Consider the following 22,449-nt stretch of genomic DNA (forward strand, 5'->3'; position numbering starts at 1 on the left):
GACATACACAATTTGTCATAGATGACTATATGAGTGCTATACGTGTATTCTTCCTTGGTCTTTTTTGCCCATGTTCTTTCTGTAGTCTAGACAATACACAGCACCTCTTACCCTGAGATTATAGGAAACATAACCAGTAATCTAATTAGGGTTTAGTCATGTTAATCTACTAAGCAGTGCCATTGACCCCTCTCTCTTGCTACCATTAGATTTGAGTAAAACCCCTGCCCTGTTCTAGTCTTGGAACTGGGCAGATTACACCCATGTATACCATGGTATATAGGTCTTCTACACAGCGTAAGAACGCCTCTCTTTTTGTCTGGTCTACAGACAAACATGAAAGATGAAATCTCCCTCTTGGGAAAAAATCCTTGAATTCTAGTCGATACCCCTGCGTCACGATTTCTAATGCCCAGGGATCCTGAACGTCCCTTGCCCAAGCCTGAGTGAAGAGAGAAAGTCCTGCCCCCTACTAGATCCAGTCCCGGATCAGGGGCTGCCCCTTCATGCTGTCTTGGTAGCAGCAGCGGGCTTCTTGGCCTGTTTACCTTTATTCTAGGTCTGGCTAGGTCTCCAGACTGACTTGGATTGTGCAAAATTCCCCTCCTGCTTTGTGGCGGAGGAGGAAGTAGAGGGTCCACCTTTAAAGTTTCGAAAGGAACGAAAATTATTCTGTTTGGCCCTCATTTTAACCGTCTTGTCCTGAGGAAGGGCATGACCTTTACCTCCAGTAATGTCGGAAATTATCTCCTTAAGTTCAGGCCCGAATAGTGTCTTACCTTTAAAAGCAATAGATAAAAAAAGCTTGGATTTTGATGACGCATCAGCAGACCAAGACTTAAGCCATAACGCTCTATGCGCTAAAATGTCAAAGCCTGCATTCTTTGCCGCTAATTTAGCCATTTGAAAAGCGGCATCTGTAATAAAAGAATTAGCTAGCTTGAGAGCCTTAATTCTATCCAAAATATCATCTAATGGGGTCTCAACCTTAAGATACTCCTCTAGAGCCCCAAACCAAAAAGCTGCTGCAGTAGTTACTGGAACGCTTAGCCAGGGTAGAAATAGCTCCCTCCACCTTAGGGACCGTCTGCCAAGAATCCCGAATGGTGTCAGATATGGGAAACATTTTCTTAAAAGTAGGAGGGGGAGAGAACGGAATGCCTGGTCTATCCCATTCCATAGTAACAATGTCCGAAATTCTTCTAGGGACTAGAAAAACATTAGTGTAAGTAGGGACCTCTAGATATTTATCCATTTTACACAATTTCTCTGGTGGGATGACAATAGGGTCACAATCATCCAGAGTCGCTAAAACCTCCCGGAGTAACAAGCGGAGGTGTTCAAGCTTAAACTTAAAGGCCGTCACATCTGAGTCTGTTTGAGGGAACATCTTTCCTGAGTCTGAAAGCTCTCCCTCAGACAGCAATTCCCCCACCCCCAAATCAGAACACTGTGAGGGTACATCGGAGATGGCCAATAAAGCATCAGAGGGCTCAGCATTTACTCTAATACCTGATCTGCTGCGCTTACCCTGTAAACCTGGCAGTTTAGATAATACCTCTGTAAGGGTAGTAGACATAACTGCAGCTATATCTTGCAGGGTGAAAGAATTAGACGCGTTAGAAGTACTAGGCGTCGCTTGAGCGGGCATTAAAGGTTGTGACACTTGGGGAGAATTGGATGGCATAACCTGATTCTCTTCTGACTGAGAATCATCCTGAGACATACTTTTGTCACCTAAAATATGTTCTTTGCAATGTAAGGCCCTTTCTGTACATGAGGGACACATTTTAAGTGGGGGTTCCACAATGGCTTCTAAACAAATAGAACATTGACTTTCCTCAATGTCAGACATGTTGAAACAGGCTAGTAATGACCACAAACAGGCTTGAAAACACTTTATTTAGTGAAAAAAACAGCAATCTGAAAAACGGTACTGCGCCTTTAAGAGTAAAAAAGCGTACAATTTCTGCAAAACTGCTCTAAAATGTTATAATTATCACAATATTAGGATATATGTGCCTTATCTTGCCAGCTAAGATTGCACCGCAAGTAAGGAATGCTTAACCCTTAATGGAAAAAAACGTTACTCAAAAACGTTATATAATTAACAAATCAACCCCCTACACCTCGCCACAGCTTTGATGTGGCGTCTACCTGCCCTCAGGGGTCTGTAAATTCACTCTATCACTTCGTTTAGGCCAAATCTTTCAGTTTAGGCCCACCGGAGCTGGAGCTTGCATGTGAAATTCAACTGCGCATCTGAGGCGTGAAATTAGGCCCCGCCCACCTACATCAATGTCTCACTGCCAAGTTAAAACCGCTGTAAAGCGGTCTAGAACTTAGCCATGTGGGTTTCCATATACCCAACTATCATAGAAAGCCATGTGAACCCTCCAGTGCCATCAAAAGTCAAAAATGTTTTCACACAAAAAACGTTAAACTGCCCTCCAAACATAAAATCGTTTTGCACAAAAAACATTATGTTATAAGTGTCCACCATTTTTCAGCCCATAACATACAGGTCCCAGTAATACCCTTCCATCACATGTAGGATTACTGCTTACCCCTTCCCTTATGGGAATACTGTCAGACAGTTCTGAAATAACAGTCTCTCCAGAAAAAAATGACTGAACATACCTCAATGCTTGTAGCATGAAAAACGTTCATCACACTGAAGCTTCTCAAGTACTCCTCAGCCATTCTGTGGGAACTACTCTGGATCTTAGTGACAACTGCTAAGATCATCAGTCTCCAGGCAGAAATCTTCATCAATCTGCTGCCTGGGGAAAAAAAAGCACTTACCGGTACCATTTAAAATAAAAAAGTCTTGCTTGAAGAAAATAAAAACTATCATTTTATCACCTCTTTCACTTTACCTCTTCCTATTACTTAGTATAGGCAAAGAGAACGACTGGGGGTGGAGTCAAGGGAGGAGCTATATAGACAGCTCTGCTGTGGTGCTCTTTGCCACTTCCTGTTAGCAGGAGGATAATATCCCACAAGTAAGGATGAATCTGTCGTATCTAGTAGAAGAAATAATAATGGGCCGGCTCCTAAGCTTACATTCCTGCTTTTTAAATAGAGATACCAAGAGAACGAAGAAAAATTGATAATAGGAGTAAGTTAGAAAGTTGCTTAAAATTGCATGCTCTATCTGAATCATGAAAGAAAAAATTGGGTTTCATATCCCATTAAGGGTCTGCGCTATAAGCTATAAAGTCATTTTTCTCAAATGTTTTTTTCTCACGTAAAGCACTAGTTGGTATTTTGATTTCCTTTTAATTTTAAACATAGGATATTTTAGCTATCAAAACTTTTGCTCTGCCTTTTCTTACAAAGCCTATGACTTGTACTGCCAGGAATAACAAAAGTGGACAATCAAGTATAGAATGTAACATTCTTGTACAATATCCTAACATTGACACCTATAGGCTTATATAGTGGATTATGAGAATCAATATTGAAATGTTAATATTCCAATAGTAGGATGAGACATTTGATGGAGAATATGTTAACATTTTAATTTAACAGGAATATTGAAAAAAAGCATCATACTAGCTGGATAAGAAGATTCAAAATATTAAAATATTACAATTAGCTCAGAAACTATTTGATTTCCTAGACGACGCATTCTTTTTTTTTTTTTTTTTTTTTTTAAAAAGACATAGGAACTTTATATTAACGTTTTAGACCTTAGGACACCTGAATAAGTGTATTTATGGGTTCATTTATGTAAAATGTTAAGTTCTTTAGGTCATTAAAATCACTTTCCTTAGTGTCACAAATTTTAGATTTTAAAATATTTACTCAATTCGGAATATTTTCTGTTTTGTTACGATTGAACCTTTATTGGAAGTTTAGTAAACAAAGAATGTTACTAAATTGATATACTATTTTGAAATTTTAAATCATATTTATTGTTTTGTGTTCTGGTTTGTGAAATAAAATTAAAATTGGAATGTTGAGCACAAAAAAAAAAAATATATGACCTAGAAACGGGGAAGGACGCAGAACTTAGAGCTCAATTAATGTAAGTAAACCAAGCTTGACAAATGAGTGTCTTCTCTAGTTTAATCATGAGCTGTAAAAGAAGAGACCCTCAGGATGCAAAAAGTATGTGATCCTATTTACTGAGCTGGTGAAGCAGAAAAAAAAGCTTGACAAGTCCTTGTTTGTCTAATTAAAAATGTTTTACCCTTATCTGCAAATCCAATGCTTTTAGTGAGAATCCAAAAACAAAACAAAAATGCATTTATAGTTTCTGTAAGTGTCAAGATTAGAAATCAGAAACGGTAATATTGCATTATGTCTCTTGCTCAGTTATGATATTAAAGGGCCACTAAACCCAAAATCTTTCTTTCATGATTCAGATAGAACATACAAATTTAAACAACATTACAATTTACTTCTATTATTTATTTTGCTTCATTTTTTAGATATCCTTATTATAAGAAAAAGCCATGCACATTGGTGAGCCAATCACATGAGGCTTCTATGTGCAGCAACCAATCAGCAGCTACTGAGCATATCTAGATATGCTTTTCAGCAAAGAATATCAAGAAAATAAAACAAATTAGATAATAGAAGTAAATTAGAAAGATGTTTAAAATTGCATTCTCTTTCTAAATCATGAAAGAAAAAATGTGGGTTTCATGTCCCTTTTAATGCTGGCAATATATAATACTTGCTTAAGAGATCATGTTAAGCACTGATGTACTTGCATGATTCAGATAGTGCATGCAATTTTAAGCAACTTTCTAATTTACTCCTATTCATTTTTCTTTGTTCTCTTGCTATCTTTATTTGAATGTAAGCTTAGGAGCTGGCCCATTTTTGGTTCAGCACCTGGGTAGCGCTTGCTGATTGGTGGCTACATTTAGACACCAATCAGAAAGCGCTACCCAGGTGCTAAACAAAAAAAGCTTGTATTCTTGCTTTTAAAAATAAAGATAGCAAGAGAACGAAGAAAAATTGATAATAAGAGTAAATTAGAAAGTTGCTTAAAATTGCATGCACTATCTGAATCATGAAAGTTTAATTTGACTAGACTATTCCTTTAAAAGCAGGAATCAGATCTTGTTATTGTAATCACTTCCTCTTATGCTTTTTTTCAGTTAGCATCCCTGTATAATCAGTCTAGTCCTGTGTGCATATAAAACTAAATGTGCATTTTTTTTATTGTGCACATATGACATAGAAATTTAGCAGCAGACTGTGTAAAAGAGTATGACTTCAGCTGTAGCCATTCAAAGCAAGGCATGTAATATGAATATACTCTGCAGAAGTGAATAATAAAAAAAGAAGGCGTCACCATAGTGCACAATCAGATGTATAAAACACGCCAATAATACAAGTAAGACCGTACTTACAAGATGTATGACACTTGAGAAGTGTCACAACCGCCTTCTGGACTGTTATAGAGTCGTCCAGCTAGCTCCCACTGGTTGGTCTCTGAAATCCTCTTGGATGTGAGAGCGGCGATGACAAAGGAAACCTGTAACCAGCAACCGTTTCACAGAGCCGGCTCGTCCTGTAATATCCAATAATGCTATAGATACAATGTATCAGGTAGAATAGTGAATAAAAAATAGTTTGTGGCAAAAGTCTTTGTAAAAGCAAACAGACTTTATTATAAGTACAAAAGCACAACGTTTCTCTGTCTCTCCTGACCGTTTCCTCAGGTGCAATATACATAATGATTTAAACCACAAACTTTTATTGCCGCATTCTCGGCGTCTCCTAAAATGAACAGCGCATGCGTGAAGGTGTGACCACTGATAGAGCTTCCATTGGTGGCTGGATATCCAATGATAAGAGCAAAAATGCTCAAGCCTCTGAGTATAATCAAATCAATAGCGCTAGCCGAATAGAGCTGCTATTGGTGAGTAACCACCCAATGACATGCGAAAATCTGAGCATATTAAAAACAATAGCATCTTGAAAATTAAATAGGATATATCGAAGGTTATATAAGAGATAAACTAATAAACTGTAAGTGTATATATGTGTATGCAAATGGTAGCGAACTATAATCCTTTACCATTGGGTCACTCTTAGTGGCAACACCCACACCGCCACTTTAACCCTAAACATGCATGAGGTAAAACCAGAGTGCCTATCTAGCAGGATACAATGTACATAGCTAAAAAACCCTATTGCTTATACACATCTCGCTGTAAAGATCTAGGTAAAATATACCTCATATTAATAGCCTGAAAAATACATATTTATTCTAAAAAATATACATGTAATTTAAAACATTGGCAGAACTCTATTCAAATAAAAACACAAAGATATCATGGTATCAAACCCTGCTACTCATATTAAACTAAAAGAAATATATTGACTACTTAAAATATAACAAACCGTTCATACATAAGAAAATATATATATAAAAACACACACACATATATATATATATATATATATATATATATATATATATATATATATATACATATATATATACACACATTTACTACCCGCTGTACATAAATAAATCAATATACAAACGGCATTGATATAAAATATTATATACATAGCATATAATGCATGAGTTGTATTAGCACATAATGTGATCGATGTCCCACAAGGCCCCAGTGGTAGAAAAAAACCACTAAAAGCCTTGTGAGCATAATCTAAATATAGTATGTGTGCAACAAATAGAAGCTATTAAATATAATAAAAAGGGGGGGATAGAAACCATCAAAATTAATTAAAAGCTGCCATATCAATGTTGGCATTAAGCCCACAGGGAGACAAACGTTGGAGTTTCCATATCCAGAAAGTCTCCCTTTGTCTCAAATATAAAAACCTATTTCTGCCCCACTTGGGTAGGATCTGTTCTAATGGAAAAATGGAAAAGCAATCAGAAGATGCAGTATGGCATTGGCTAGCATGTTTGGGGACACTGTGGTTCTGGAAGGGAGACTTTCTGGATATGGAAACTCCAAAGTTTGTCTCCCTGTGGGCTTAATGCCAACATTGATATGGCAGCTTTTAATTAATTTTGATGGTTTCTATCCCCCCCTTTTTATTATATTTAATAGCTTCTATTTGTTGGACACATACTATATTTAGATTATGCTCACAAGGCTTTTAGTGTTTTTTTCTACCACTGGAGCCTTGTGGGACATCGATCACATTATGTGCTAATACAACTCATGCATTATATGCTATGTATATAATATTTTATATCAATGCCGTTTGTATATTGATTTATTTATGTACAGCGGGTAGTAAATGTGTGTATATATATATGTAAATTTTTTAGCTATGTAAATTGTATCCTGCTAGATAGGCACTCTGGTTTTACCTCATGCATGTTTAGGGTTAAAGTGGCGGTGTGGGTGTTGCCACTAAGAGTGACCCAATGGTAAAGGATTATAGTTCGCTACCATTTGCATACACATATATACACTTACAGTTTATTAGTTTATCTCTTATATAACCTTCGATATATCCTATTTAATTTTCAAGATGCTATTGTTTTTAATATGCTCAGATTTTCGCATGTCATTGGGTGGTTACTCACCAATAGCAGCTCTATTCGGCTAGCGCTATTGATTTGATTATACTCAGAGGCTTGAGCATTTTTGCTCTTATCATTGGATATCCAGCCACCAATGGAAGCTCTATCAGTGGTCACACCTTCACGCATGCGCTGTTCATTTTAGGAGATGCCGAGAATGCGGCAATAAAAGTTTGTGGTTTAAATCATTATGTATATTGCACCTGAGGAAACGGTCAGGAGAGACAGAGAAACGTTGTGCTTTTGTACTTATAATAAAGTCTGTTTGCTTTTACAAAGACTTTTGCCACAAACTATTTTTTATTCACTATTCTACCTGATACATTGTATCTATAGCATTATTGGATATTACAGGACGAGCCGGCTCTGTGAAACGGTTGCTGGTTACAGGTTTCCTTTGTCATCGCCGCTCTCACATCCAAGAGGATTTCAGAGACCAACCAGTGGGAGTTAGCTGGACGACTCTATAACAGTCCAGAAGGCGGTTGTGACACTTCTCAAGTGTCATACATCTTGTAAGTACGGTCTTACTTGTTTTACTGGCGTGTTTTATACATCTGATTGTGCACTATGGTGGCGCCTTCTTTTTTTATTATTCACTTCTGCAGAGTTTAACATCTTGGGACACCAACAAGAAATTCGAAGAAGCAGCCTGCCATCTGTTCCAGATTCAGAATTTGGATTTTGGACTAGTTGAACTGTCCATTCTTTCATTCCCATCACTTTCTTACAGTGGTGTGGTTTGGTTGGGTTTTTGACTACACTTATCACTATACTATACATGCATTATTTATCTATTTACCTATAGGTGTTTTATTATTATTATTTTTATGCACTATATGTTTATATATATATTTTTGTAGGTTTTTGGCGCACTGATTTTTATGTATTAGTTTTTTTAATATGAATATACGTCTCAAAATACGTCTATGGAATTCAAATTCTGTCTAGATCTGAAGAGACCAAATATATATTTTGGGCCAAAGGTGGCCCATTATTTAAATGTTTCTACTGCAATGAATTTTTGTTTAAAGAGTCAAAATGAAAGTTTTATGATTCAGATAGAGGGTGCAATTTAAAAAAACAAACAAAAAAAAAACCTTTTCAATTTATTTATTGTTATCTCACTGGCCTCTTTCTCTTAGTATCCTTTGTTGAAACGTAGCTCTTTCCCATGAAAGCATACTGAGGTAGGCTCAGGAGTGTGTACGTGGCTTTAGCACTATATGTATAATATTTTTGCTAGCATTAGACACACTGTTGCCATATAGTGGCCAAGACACATGCGCCTTCCGGAGACTTGTAGACTGTGAGCTCTCCAGAGCAGGGCCCTCTTCCTCCTGTACTAGATATTTAGTTTTGTTATGTTTTGTATGTTATCACAAATCCTTGTCATTGTATACCCCTATCACTGTACCCAGCGCTACGGAATTTGGCGGCGCTATACAAATAAATGATACTAATAATAAATACTGTAGTAGAATCTCATGAAAAGGAGTTGATTTTAAACAAAAGATACATAGAGGAGCAGATTTTTTCAATGATAGAAGTTAATGGATTAATGGATTGTTGTTGTTTTTTTTTAATTGTACAGTGTATCTTAAACTTGATTTACTTGTCTCTTTAAAGGGATAGTTGCATGATTCAGAAAGAGCAAGGGAGTTTAAGACACTTTTAGTTTCACTTCTGTTATCCAATGTACTTTTTTTGTTTTCTTTGTATAAGAACATTCTCCTTTCTGCACTTTTTTAAGCATTTTACATTACAATCTCAAGGTGTTTACTTTATATGAAACAGATAAAGTGTAAAATTAAAAATAATTACACTTTACTACTATTCTCACATGCACCTTTCTCTTTGTCCTTTTTTATATTTTATCTTTATTACCCATTCCCCAGTTTTGCATAACCAACAGGGTTATATTTATATACTCTTTACCTCATGGGATTACCTTGTATCTAAGGCTCTGCAGACTGTACCCTTATCTCAGTTCTTTTCACAGACTTGCATTTTAGCCAATCAGTGCTGACTTATAAAAAACTCCATGGGAGTGAGCACAATGTTATCTATATGACACATGAATTAGCACTGTATAGCTGTGAAAAACAGTAAAAATGCATTGAGATAAGAGGCGGCCTTCAAGGGCTTAGACATTAGCATATGAGCCTACCTAGGTTTAGCTTTCAACAAAGAATACCAAGAGAACAAAGCAAATTTGGTGATAAAAATAAATTGGAAAGTGGTTTAAAATTGCATACCCTACCTGAATCATGAAAGTTTAATTTTGACTAGACTATCCCTTTAATGCTAGAAGAAAATGGAAAATGTTATTTTTGCACTTTTATTTCTTGAACTGCCTTGACTCACTGCTGCAACTATAATCCAATTGGCAAGCTACCCCGAACCTTATGTCTCTGCACCCTCAACCTGTAGACTGTAAGCTCTTCAGAGCAGAGCAGTGTTTTATGTACTTGCACCATTCCACAGATATTTGTCATTGTATACCCCTCTCTCTACCCAGCCTACAGGATTTTGTGGCACAATACAAATAAATGATAATAACAAGAAGAAGAATATATTACTTTATGCATCAATATAATAGAACCACACAATTATTTATGCATTGCATGCAATCTCAGAACAACTAAAACACCAATGTATAAATCTATTCATACACTTTCTATGTGTGGGCTTCTAGACATGCTCTGATTCAGTTTCAGCCATTTTTGTTCCTGTCTTAATTTATGTTCATGACCAATTTATTCAGAAAATCCTTTCTAAAAATACAATATCCTCATTATGCATTGCACAGATTCCACTTAATAACTCAAGCGTCTGGCAAAATGGTAAAAGAGAAGGCAATGAAAGCTTAACATTAAGTTCAATAGCTCAAACCCAGCCCTTTCAAAAGTATAGAAAGAATTGTTTATAATCAGGTCTGATTGTAATAATCCCTTACTTGTCTTTAAGCCCAGTAATCAGATGGCCTCTAAGCTAAAATTACATGCGTCAAAATCCGGATCCTCTTTTTGATTGTTTCTCATTATATTAAAACATATTATCCTGTTCTTTGGCTTTTCTCAGATATTACTAACATATGTATTGTGTTTTTCTGTAGCCGCTGACATATTGTGTGATTAATGTATTTTTCTTTTTGCCCGTTCATTAATGATCTTTCATCTACAGTGTGGTTTTGCCCACAGGATTGCAAATATGTAATCCATTAACATGCCCAGTGAAAAAAATGTTTCAGAAAAATATCTTTATGAACAAAAATAGATCTGTTTTGCTAAATAAAAAAAAAAAAGTTTTTATTGAGGAAGCAAGTGCAAACAAAATTACAACATAATATGTACAGCTGTACTGTGGTACAAAGTGTGTAAGCCAAATGAGTACATCACGTACAATCATCTAAAGTAATGAGTTTTCCTTACAAAGTAGAAGATACAGCAAACACAAATACAAATAAAATTCCAATCAGCCATGAGCAACCTCGGTTTTAAATATGCATATAGGGGAAAGCTATGGTCCCGGGCCTCAATTACGGGTGACCAAGCAAAGATCTGACCACAACTACTTCCATAAAAGGGCCTTGGGTCACATTTAAATTCAACCTTAATATTAAGCTTCTATGGAATCATTAAAAGGGTGTGTATGAAGTAAATCTTATCGATCTAAGACCCTAAAAAGTCCAACCAATGGAAATATGAGCAAATCACTGTACTGAGCTAGGTCTTAACAGTCAAGGCTTCTAAGTGAACAAAACCCTGAGAAAATCTAACATAATTTAATTATGTGGTACTAAAGAGGATTGAAGTAAATAGGGATCCAAGGTGCCAAGAGGTGAGGGAAGAAAAAAAAATTGATACTGAGTTGTATGGGGGTTCCCATAGGTAGAGACGATTATAAGTGAAGCCTTGGTTATGTAGTCATGGTATGTTTTGACAGGAGTGAATTCAAACCTCCACCTCTCTCCCACTCATCCCATGTCAGCCACACTAGTCTGTGAAGTCCCAAACGACCATCGGATTTCAAGGAGAATTTCTCCATTTTACGTAAGTAGTATACTGTCTCCAACACCATCTGTATGGAAATCTGACCTGTCCCCAACCAATTCCTGGCTATAACTAGTTTGTTGGCTAGTAGGATTATAATATATAAGATCTTAGTTGGCTTATGTAATTTCTCCATCCCTAGATAAAAAGGGCCATGTCAACTGTTAACTTCCCAACTAGCCCTAAGTGCATTAGGATCTCAGCAACCTGTGCCCACACCTTCTTTAATTTATAACAACTCCATTAAATGTGAATATGGGACCCCAACTGTGCACAACCTCTCCAGCATGTAGCTGGTTTCTGGGGGAAAATCTTATTTAGCCTTACTGGGACTCTGTGCCAACGTAATAACAATTTTATAAAAACTCAAAGGGTAGCACAGTGGATTGCGGACTTTGTAGCCCAAATCGCTCTTTGCCACTGTCTCCGCATGGGATGGGCTAGGCCTGTCTTTTTCCCATTCTTGGATATAAGAAGTCTTAATAAACGTATCAGAGTTTAGAATAGTGTGATAATGTATAGTTAATGCCCCCCCAAGCCAGAATCATAGAGATTAGTCTGAAATATTCTAAATGCAGTTTCTTAGGAATGTCCCTTTCAGGGAGGCCCAAAGCTGAAAGTGCCATACGATCTCTCACAAATTAATTCTACCGTCCCCAAGGCACACCAACTTTGTGGGTGAGAGTCAGGAAGACAACATAAGAGAGCTTTAATGGAATGAATCAGTGAGGGATGTGGAGCAATTTGTTTCATGTGTCTAAGCTCCCTCCAGCTCTTAAGGTACGCTCTGTGACCCCCTGCAAAACATCTGCATGGTGAGGAATCCAAATTAGGCCTTTCAAATGTAAGTTAGCAGGAAGCATAGCCTGCTCAAGTTGTCGCCACCTCGTGTCATCAGTAGCTGCCCCCCAGGGGGTAGTATGGGACAGCATTGAAGCCTTTTAGTAGAAAAAGGACATTGGGAGCAGGAAGCCCCCCACTCCCAATGGGCTTCTGCAATTGTTGCATTGAAATTCTCAAGGGTTTCCTTTGCCAAATGAAGCTATTAAAGATAGATTTGAAGTAATTTAACATGTAGGCCGGAACAGGTAAAATTATTCAGCGAAAGAAGTATGTCAGTTTGGGTAATAACATAATTTTTAGTGAGTGGATTCTCCCTATCCAGAAAACCTCAAAACCTAGCCATTTAGCTGTAAAAAAGTCTTAATCTCCAGTAGAAGAGGTTCGTAATCTGCCTGGATAACTGTTTTAGGGTCTGGAGACAGAATGACTCCTAAATGTTTCAGTTGAGTCATCGACCGTTTAAAGGGATAAGAGTCTTTCAGATTAAAATGTGTTCATTTCCCAAAGTCCTCCAGAATCCTGAACAGTTCTGGGAGAGAGTGATCAGGGTCTGAGATAAATAGTTAGGTCATCCGCAAATAAAGCAAGCTTCTGTAAAGTATCGTGAAGCAGAAGACCTTGTACCTCAACACTCTGCCTGATCCTGGCTGCTAGCTATTCTATTACTAGAGTGAAGAGGAGAGGGGAGAGCGGACAACCCAGCCTGGTCCCATTCAGGAATGTTGAAGGGTCAAGAGCAGAACTCTCTCCCTCAAACCCTAGCAGAAGGGGCTGAATATAGAGCTATGACGATAAAGGGGGAGTTACTGTTTTGCTAAATTTTATATAGTCACAGGGTAAAAAGGAAAAAAACAGTTTGTAACATATTCTTCCATGGTTAAGTCCTCACACAGTATGCTTTCATTGTATAAGATTTGTGGAGAAAATAATTTCACAGAAGCGTATTATGCAATTAATGATATGTAATCAATATAAAAATACAAGTGTTTCATTTTGGTTATAGAGACATGAAACGAAACATGTTTCTTTCATGATTCAGACAGAGCATACAATTTTTAAACAACTTTACAATTTACTTCTATTATCGAATATGCTTTGATCTCTTGGTATCCTTTGTTGAAAATAATTCCTATCTAGGCTCAAGAGCTGGAGCTGGCTGGTATTTGGTGGCTACATATATACAATTCTTGTCATTGGATTACAGATGTGTTCATCTAGTTTGCAGCAGTGCATAGAAGTTCCTTCAATAAAGGATATCAAGAGAATTTAGCAAATTTGATAATAGAAGTTATTTTGAAAGTTGGTTAAGTCTCTCCACAATTATTAGCCTATTAATATTATGTTTATGAAGTTGTACAGTCGTAATACCCAACATCTAATTATAGACCAGATCACTTTTTTTGGATCACACTCATTTGTATGGAAGTTGCTCAGATAAATCTGTTACAGGCTGATATCCCTCTGTTAAATACCCGAATATTTACCCCATTTCTTTATACATCTCTATTTCATTATTGCACCTTAATAATTAGATTTTAATATATATATATATATTATTTGTGTGTGCGTGTAGTTAGTACCTTGATCTGATGGTTACTCAATAGCTGTCTTCTGTTGAGGAAACTGAACTGAGACACTCCCCAGCCAATCCCTCCTACATACAGGTTTTTATAGAGGGGGTGAGGTGTTCCAGGTGCAGCACGACATAGGTATTTGACGTCACTGGTGCTCTCTGGTGATGGCATTGTCTCCCCAATGTACATTGTGAAATCAGGAAGCTTTGTCCTGTAATCCCGGACATAATCTGGGCCTTCAGAATACACAAATGTTCATGTTAAACTTGCAAAAAGAAAAGTGTAATATAGATAAAGAAAGTGGCATATGAATGAAAAACACAGGTTTTATTTTAAAACATGAAACATTTTATTCTTGACTTCTCTGAGCAAAATATAGACTCATACTATAATCTCTAGAACCCCTGCCTTTTATTACTATAAGTACACGAAAGAACAGCCTTTATTAAAGTTCAGTTACAAGCTGAATGCACTTTTAAATCTCTCATCATTTAAATACATTATTCAAACTGTGTTTAATTCAGATTTAGCTTGTCAAGCCTTTTAAAGATTAAAATGTGACATTTGAAATCATCGTTTGCAAGACCTAACTGTGTATATTAATGTTTTATATATATATATATATATATATATATATATATATATATATATATATAATGTATGTATGTATTTATTATTTCTTTGCTATCTTTCTCTTGTAAGGTGTATCCAGTCCACGGATCATCCATTACTTGTGGGATATTCTCCTTCCCAACAGGAAGTTGCAAGAGGATCACCCACAGCAGAGCTGCTATATAGATCCTCCCCTAACTACCATATCCAGTCATTCTCTTGCAACTCTCAACAAGCATGGAGGTAGTAAGAGGAAAGTGGTGAAATGTAGCTGTTATCTTGCTTCAATCAAATGTTTGTTATTTTTAAATGGTACCGGAGTTGTACTATTTTGTCCCAGGCAGAAAAATAGAAGAATCTGCCTGTGATTTCTATGATCAGGTTGTAACTAAGATCCATTGCTGTTCTCACACATGACTGAAAAGAGAGGTAACTTCAGCGGGGGAATGGCGTGCAGGTTATCCTGCTATGAGGTATGTGCAGTTAAGATTTTTTCTAGAAGATGTGAATGCTAGAAAATGCTGCTGATACCAAATTTATGTAAGGTAAGCCTGAATACAGTGATTTAATAGTGACTGGTATCATGTTTACTTTCTGAGGTAATACTCTTTTATATTTACAATATAAAACGTTTGCTGGCATGTTTAAACGTTTTTATATATACTTTGGTGATAAAACTTTATTGGGGCCTAGTTTTTTCCACATGACTGGCTTAAATTTGCCTAGAAACAGTTTCCTGAGGCTTTCCACTGTGTTACTATGAGTGGGAGGGGCCTAATTTAGCGCTTTTTTTTGCACAGTAACTTTTACAGACTGAGACATCCAGCTTCCTCCAGGAGTCCCCTGAATGCTATAGGACATCTCTAAAGGGCTCTTAGGCTTTCCAAAATCGTTTGTTGGGGAAGGTAGGCCCACAGCAAGGCTGTGGGAGTTTGGTGCGACTGTTAAAAAAACGTCTATATTTTTCTTTGATCCGTTTTTTGAACTAAGGGGTTAATCATCCATTTGCAAGTGGGTGCAATGCTCTGTTAGCTTATTATACACACTGTAAAAATTTTGTTTGATTTACTGCCTCACAATATGCAGAAGCTGAAGAAGGAGAGCTTCTTTCTGTGGGTGATGTTTCTGACTCAGAGAAGATGATGCAACCTGATTCTGATATCTCTACATTTAAATTTAAGCTTGAACACCTCCGTGTGTTACTCAGGGAGGTTTTAGCTGCTCTGAATGACTGTGATACAATTGCAGTGCCAGAGAAATTGTGTAGACTGGATAAATATTATGCAGTGCCGGTGTGCACTGATGTTTTTCCAATACCTAAAAGGTTTACAGAAATTATTACTAAGGAATGGGATAGACCAGGTGTGCCGTTCTCTCCCCCTCCTATTTTTAGAAAAATGTTTCCAATAGACGCCACCACACGGGACTTATGGCAGACAGTTAAAACAAGAGGGAACTTTTGCTCAGTCCAAGAGGGTCTGGAGACCTAACCAGACCTGGAACAAGGGTAAGCAGGCCAAAAAGCCTGCTGCTGCCTCTAAGACAGCATGAAGGAACGGCCCCCTATCCGGTAATGGATCTAGTAGGGGCAGACTTTCGCTCTTCGCCCAGGCGTGGGCAAGAGATGTCCAGGATCCCTGGGCGTTGGAAATTATATCCCAGGGATATCTTCTGGACTTCAAGGCTTCCCCCCCAAAAGGGAGATTTCACCTTTCTCAATTATCTGCCAGATAAAGAGAGAGGCATTCTTACACTGTGTACAAGACCTCCTAGTTATGGGAGTGATCCATCCAGTTCCAAAGGAGGAACAGGGACAGGGATTTTACACAAATCTGTTTGTGGTTCCCAAAAAAGAGGGAACCTTCAGACCAATTTTGGATCTAAAGATCTTAAAAACAAATTCCTCAGAGTTCCATCATTCAAGATGGAGACTATTCATACCATCCTACCTATGATCCAGGAGGGTCAATACATGACTACAGTGGATTTAAAGGATGCTTATCTTCACATTCCGATACACAAAGATCATCATCGGTTTCTCAGGTTTGCCTTCCTAGACAGGCATTACCAGTTTGTAGCTCTTCCCTTTGGGTTAGCTACAGCCCCAAGAATTTTTACGAAGGTTCTGGGGTCGCTTCTTGCGGTCCTAAGGCCGCAGGGCATAGCAGTGGCCCCTTATTTAGATGACATCCTGATTCAGGCGTCAAACTTCCAAGTTGCCAAGTCTCATACGGACATAGTGTTGGCATTTCTGAGGTCGCATGGGTGGAAGGTGAATGAGGAAAAGAGTTCTCTATCCCCCCTCACAAGAGTTTCCTTCCTAGGGACTCTCAGTGCATGGAAGTAATCGGCTTAATGGTAGCAGCAATGGACATAGTGCCGTTTGCACGTCTACATCTCAGACCGCTGCAACTCTGCATGCTCAGTCAGTGGAATGGGGATTACACAGATTTGTCCCCTCTACTAAATCTGGATCAAGAGACCAGGGATTCTCTTCTCTGGTGGCTATCTTGGGTCCATCTGTCCAAAGGTATGACCTTTTGCAGGCCAGATTGGACAATTGTAATGACAGATGCCAGCCTTCTAGGTTGGGGTGCACTCTGGAACTCCCTGAAGACTCAGGGTTTGTGGACTCAGGAGGAGTCATTCCTTCCAATAAACATTCTGGAACTAAGAGCAATATTCAATGCTCTTCAGGCTTGGCCTCAGCTAGCGGCAATGAGGTTCTTCAGATTTCAGTCAGACAACATCACGACTGTGGCTTACATCAACCATCAAGGGGGAACAAGGAGTTCCCTAGCGATGTTAGAAGTCTCAAAGATAATTCGCTGGGCAGAGATTCACTCTTGCCACCTATCAGCTATCCATATCCCAGGTGTAGAGAACTGGGAGGCGGATTTTCTAAGTCGACAGACTTTTCATCCGGGGGAGTGGGAACTCCATCCGGAGGTGTTTGCACAATTGGTTCATCGTTGGGGCAAACCAGAACTGGATCTCATGGCGTCTCGCCAGAAGCCAAGCTTCCTTGTTACGGATCCAGGTCCAGGGACCCCAAGGCAACGCTGATAGATGCTCTAGCAGCGCCTTGGTCCTTCAACCTGGCTTATGTGTTTCCACCGTTTCCTCTGCTCCCTCGTCCACCATGGACTCTGCCGTTGAGACAGGACCTTCTACTTCAAGGTCCTTTCAACCATCCAAATCTAATATCTCTGAGGCTGACTGCCTGGAGATTGAACGCTTGATTTTATCAAAGCGTGGTTTCTCCGAGTCAGTAATTGATACCTTAATTCAGGCATGAAAGCCTGTCACCAGGAAAATATATCATAAGATATGGCATAAATATCTTTATTGGTGTGAATCCAAGGGCTACTCATGGAGTAAGGTCAGGATTCCCAGGATATTATCTTTTTTCCAAGAAGGATTGGAGAAAGGATTGTCAGCTAGTTCCTTAAAGGGACAGATTTCTGCACTATCTATTCTTTTGCACAAGCGTCTGGCGGATGTCCCAGACGTTCAGGCATTTTGTCAGGCTTTAGTTAGAATCAAGCCTGTGTTTAAACCTGTTGCTCCACCTTGGAGCTTAAATTTGGTTCTTAAAGTTCTTCAGGGGGATCCGTTTGAACCTCTTCATTCCATAAATATCAAACTTTTATCTTGGAAAGTTCTTTTTTTGGTAGCTATTTCCTCGGCTCGTAGAGTTTCCGAGTTATCTGCCTTACAATGTGATTCTCCTTATCTGATCTTCCATGCAGATAAGGTAGTTCTGCGTACCAAACCTGGGTTTTTACCTAAGGTGGTATCTAATAAGAATATCAATCAAGAGATTGTTGTTCCGTCTTTGTGTCCTAATCCTTCTTCAAAGAAGGAACGTCTATTACACAATCTGGACGTGGTTCGTGCTTTAAAGTTTTACTTACAAGCTACTAAAGATTTTCGTCAAACATCTGCTTTGTTTGTTGTCTACTCTGGACAGAGGAGAGGTCAGAAGGCTTCGGCAGCCTCTCTTTCTTTTTGGCTAAGAAGCATAATCCGCTTAGCCTATGAGACTGCTGGCCAGCAGCATCCAGAAAGGATTACAGCTCATTCTACTAGAGCTGTGGCTTCCACATGGGCCTTCAAAAATGAGGCTTCTGTTGAACAAATTTGCAAGGCGGAGACTTGGTCTTCGCTTCATACTTTTTCAAAATTCTATAAATTTGATACTTTTGCTTCTTCGGAGGCTATATTTGGGAGAAAGGTTTTACAGGCAGTGGTACCTTCCGTTTAAGTACCTGCCTTGTCCCTCCCTTCATCCGTGTACTTTAGCTTGGGTATTGGTATCCCACAAGTAATGGATGATCCGTGGACTGGATACACCTTACAAGAGAAAACAAAATTTATGCTTACCTGATAAATTTATTTCTCTTGTGGTGTATCCAGTCCACAGCCCGCCCTGTCATTTTAAGGCAGGTATTTTTTAACTGTAAACTACAGTCACCACTGCACCCTATGGTTTCTCCTTTCTCTTGCTTGTCTTCGGTCGAATGACTGGATATGGCAGTTAGGGGAGGAGCTATATAGCAGCTCTGCTGTGGGTGATCCTCTTGCAACTTCCTGTTGGGAAGGAGAATATCCCACAAGTAATGGATGATCCATGGACTGGATACACCACAAGAGAAATAAATTTATCAGGTAAGCATAAATTATGTTTTTGCTATCATGTGAACATTTCAAATGAGCGCACATACACACGCACACATATAAACACACATATTGTACATATGCGCGCACACACACGTGTCGGGGGCGTGATCTGTAGAGAGAGTGTGCAAAAGAGGGGGGAGAGAAGAGAGCAAGAAAGTGGGGAGAGAGCACAAAAGAGAGGGGGGAGAAAGAGCACAAAAGAGAGGGGGGAGAAAGAGGAGGGGGCAGAACGATCACAAAAGAGAGGGGGCCAGGGGGCAGAAAGAGCACAAAAGAGAGGGGGTAGAAAGAGCACAAAAGAGAGGGGGGAGAAAGAGCACAAAAGAGAGGGGGGAGTGTCATGAGATGCAGGACACAGCAATGATGGTACAACTCTATTTTATTACAGAGCATAGAAACATACATCTAGTCAGGTTGATTTCACTAACTAACTGCGACACAGACAAACGGACCTAAGCCCCGCCCACAAACAGTAACATCACATCCTGCTCTCATCACATCTTCCCCCTTTTCAAAGCATATACTTGAATATAAAACAAATTACATGGCATACAACAACATTTTTGAACATTATATAACAAATAGGTTACAGGAAAAATGAACAACATAAATTACATCCTTACTTGAACATCGGGGTAGACTACCCTAGTCCACAGTGACCATGGGATTATTCTGTCCATACTTCCGGTCACTGTTCTAGCTTAAGTTAGTCCCGATATCGGGCCGAAAGTTTCACCACCCTTCCGCTTGATGTAACTTTGCATGAACTATCCTCTGATACAGAAGAAGGTGAATAAGAGTCCGCTGGAGGCAAAGACATATCCCCACTGTGATCTTGCTGAGGGGAAGGCACCCCTTTTAGAACAGGGGATCCCACCGGCAGTGGTACTGAGGCATCCAGTTCCAAACTCTCAGGTACAGGCTGAAGATGTTTTCGGTTATGGCGTGTAACCGTCCCTCCATCAGTAAGGACTACATAAGACCTTGGTTCTGGAGAGCGTCCAATTACCGTAGCAGGCGTCTTCCATTTCTTCTCATCATCCAGTTTAATTCTGACACTTTGCCCTGTATTTAGTTCCTGTAAGGGCCTGACAGAATGTCTCCTGTCGTAGAAGAAACGATAGCCCTTTTTGGCCTCTTCATCCCTCCTAAGGACTTCGTCCCGAGGAATAGAGCCAGTCGGCTTGAAGACACCCACTGAGGGTAAGGTGGTGCGAATCTGGAATCCTAGCATCAGCTGTGCCGGGCTAAACCTGGTGGCTTGGATGGGCGTCGCCCTATAGGACAAGAGGGCTAGGTACGGCTCAGATTGCTTTAAAATTAACTTTGTTGTTTGAACTGCCCTTTCAGCCATTCCGTTGGCCTGCAGGTAATGTGGACTTGACGTGGAATGTACAAAGTCATATTCCCTGCTGAAAGCACTGAACTGCATGCCATTATCGAACTGCATGCCATTATCACTCACCAGCTCCATTGGAATGCCCTTCCGGGTGAACAAGCTCTTCAAACGAATGATAATGGCTTGATTTGTGATATCAATCAAAGGTGCAATTTCCAAATACCTGGAATAGTAGTCGATCACAACAAGGAACTTTTTCCGTGCAGTTCACACAAATCAGCAGCTATTTTCTGCCATGGCCCTGCAGGCAGCGGAGTAGAAATCAAGGGCTCCCTTCTCTGAGTAGGCCAGCGTTCCCGGCAAAAGGCACATTTAGACACTTGATTTGCAATGTCGGAGCTGATCCCAGGCCACTGCCTTTTCTCTCCACTTCGTAAATACCCAAGTGGCCATCGTGAATCCTGTTTAACATATCCTTCCTCATGTTGACAGGAATAACGATGCGGTCTTGGAACAGCACCAACCCCTCCAGCTCCGTGAGCTGCGACCTCTCTGACTGGTAAGAACTTAAAGACAAGCAAGCTGCCCGGCTCTCAGGCCAGCCTTCTTTTATGTACTTTATAACATCTTGCAGATCTGTGTCCAAATATGTCTCTTTCTTTATTTCTTCCAGTTTCCTTGAAGAAATGGACTTTGAGGCCAGAACCAAATCAACATACACTTTCACATCCAATTCAGTTGAAGACTCTTCAGCAGCAGCCAGCAGGAGCCTGGATAGTGTATCTGCCACAACCAGTTGCTTCCCCGGCACATGCACTGCCTGAACATTGAACCTGAGTAGTCTCATTAAAAGTCTATGGCATCTTAAGGGTGTTTTGTCGATATCGTAGGAGTTGATTAGAGGGACGAGCGGTTTATGATCAGTCTCTAGACTAAATTTCTCCAAACCTACAAGGTAACGCTGAAAGCGCTCACAGGCCCAAACCGCAGCCAGGCACTCTTTCTAATTTTGAGCGTATTTTGACTCAGCAGCCGTCAGTGTGCGGGAACAGTAGGCGATGGGCTGTAGTTTATTTTCATTTAACTGCAGGAGAGCAGCCCCCAACCCATAACTGCTTGCATCAGCACTAACCACAGTCTTTTTGGAAGGGTCATAGAACCCCAGCACTGGGGCAGACCCCACCAGGGACTTGGCCTGCATAAAGGATTTTTCTTGTGAAGGTCCCCAGACCCAGGCAATGTCTTTCTTTAGCATCATGCTCCTCCGCTGTAGACCCATACACTAGAATGTCATCCATGACGACTGCCGTGCCCATGTGGTCACTTAGGAGAGAACTCATTTCCCTTTGAAAGATTTCAGGAGCAGAGGATATCCCAAAGGGGAGTCTGCAGAAGCAAAACCAACCTACCGGTGTAATAAAGGTAGTTTGTTTGCAGAACTTTGGATCTAGGGGGATCTGCCAAAAGCCGCTAGAAGCGTCCAATGTAGAAAAGAACTTTGCCCCAGCCAACTTTGGAGCTATATCTTCTAATGCCGGCAGCACAAATCTCTCTCTCTTCACTGCCTTATTCAACCTTTTCAGGTCCACACAGATGCGCACCTTTCCGTTTTTCTTTGCAACAGGAACAATGGGGGCACACCAATCAGTTGCTTCAACAACCTTTTCAATAACCCCCATAGACTTCATGCGCATAAGCTCTTTCTCCACCTGAGGCATGATCGGGAACGGAATTCTACGGGGAGTAGAAATACTGTATGGGACTGCGTCACTTTTAAGTGCTATACGGACTGGCTTGCAATTCAGTAGG

General features: G+C 39.5%; 1 protein-coding gene across 1 annotated transcript in view; it reads right to left on the bottom strand.

The window, feature by feature from the left end:
• Nucleotides 1–22,449, bottom strand: part of C2H4orf45 (chromosome 2 C4orf45 homolog) — a 97,456-nt gene that overhangs the window by 59,564 nt on the left and 15,443 nt on the right. Inside the window, exon 2 of the mRNA XM_053700836.1 lies at nt 14,013–14,242. Coding sequence (XP_053556811.1) covers nt 14,013–14,242 — 230 coding nt within the window. The remainder of the gene's footprint in view (nt 1–14,012; nt 14,243–22,449) is intronic.

This window comes from Bombina bombina, chromosome 2, assembly GCF_027579735.1.
Source record: "Bombina bombina isolate aBomBom1 chromosome 2, aBomBom1.pri, whole genome shotgun sequence".
Classification (NCBI taxonomy): domain Eukaryota; kingdom Metazoa; phylum Chordata; class Amphibia; order Anura; family Bombinatoridae; genus Bombina; species Bombina bombina.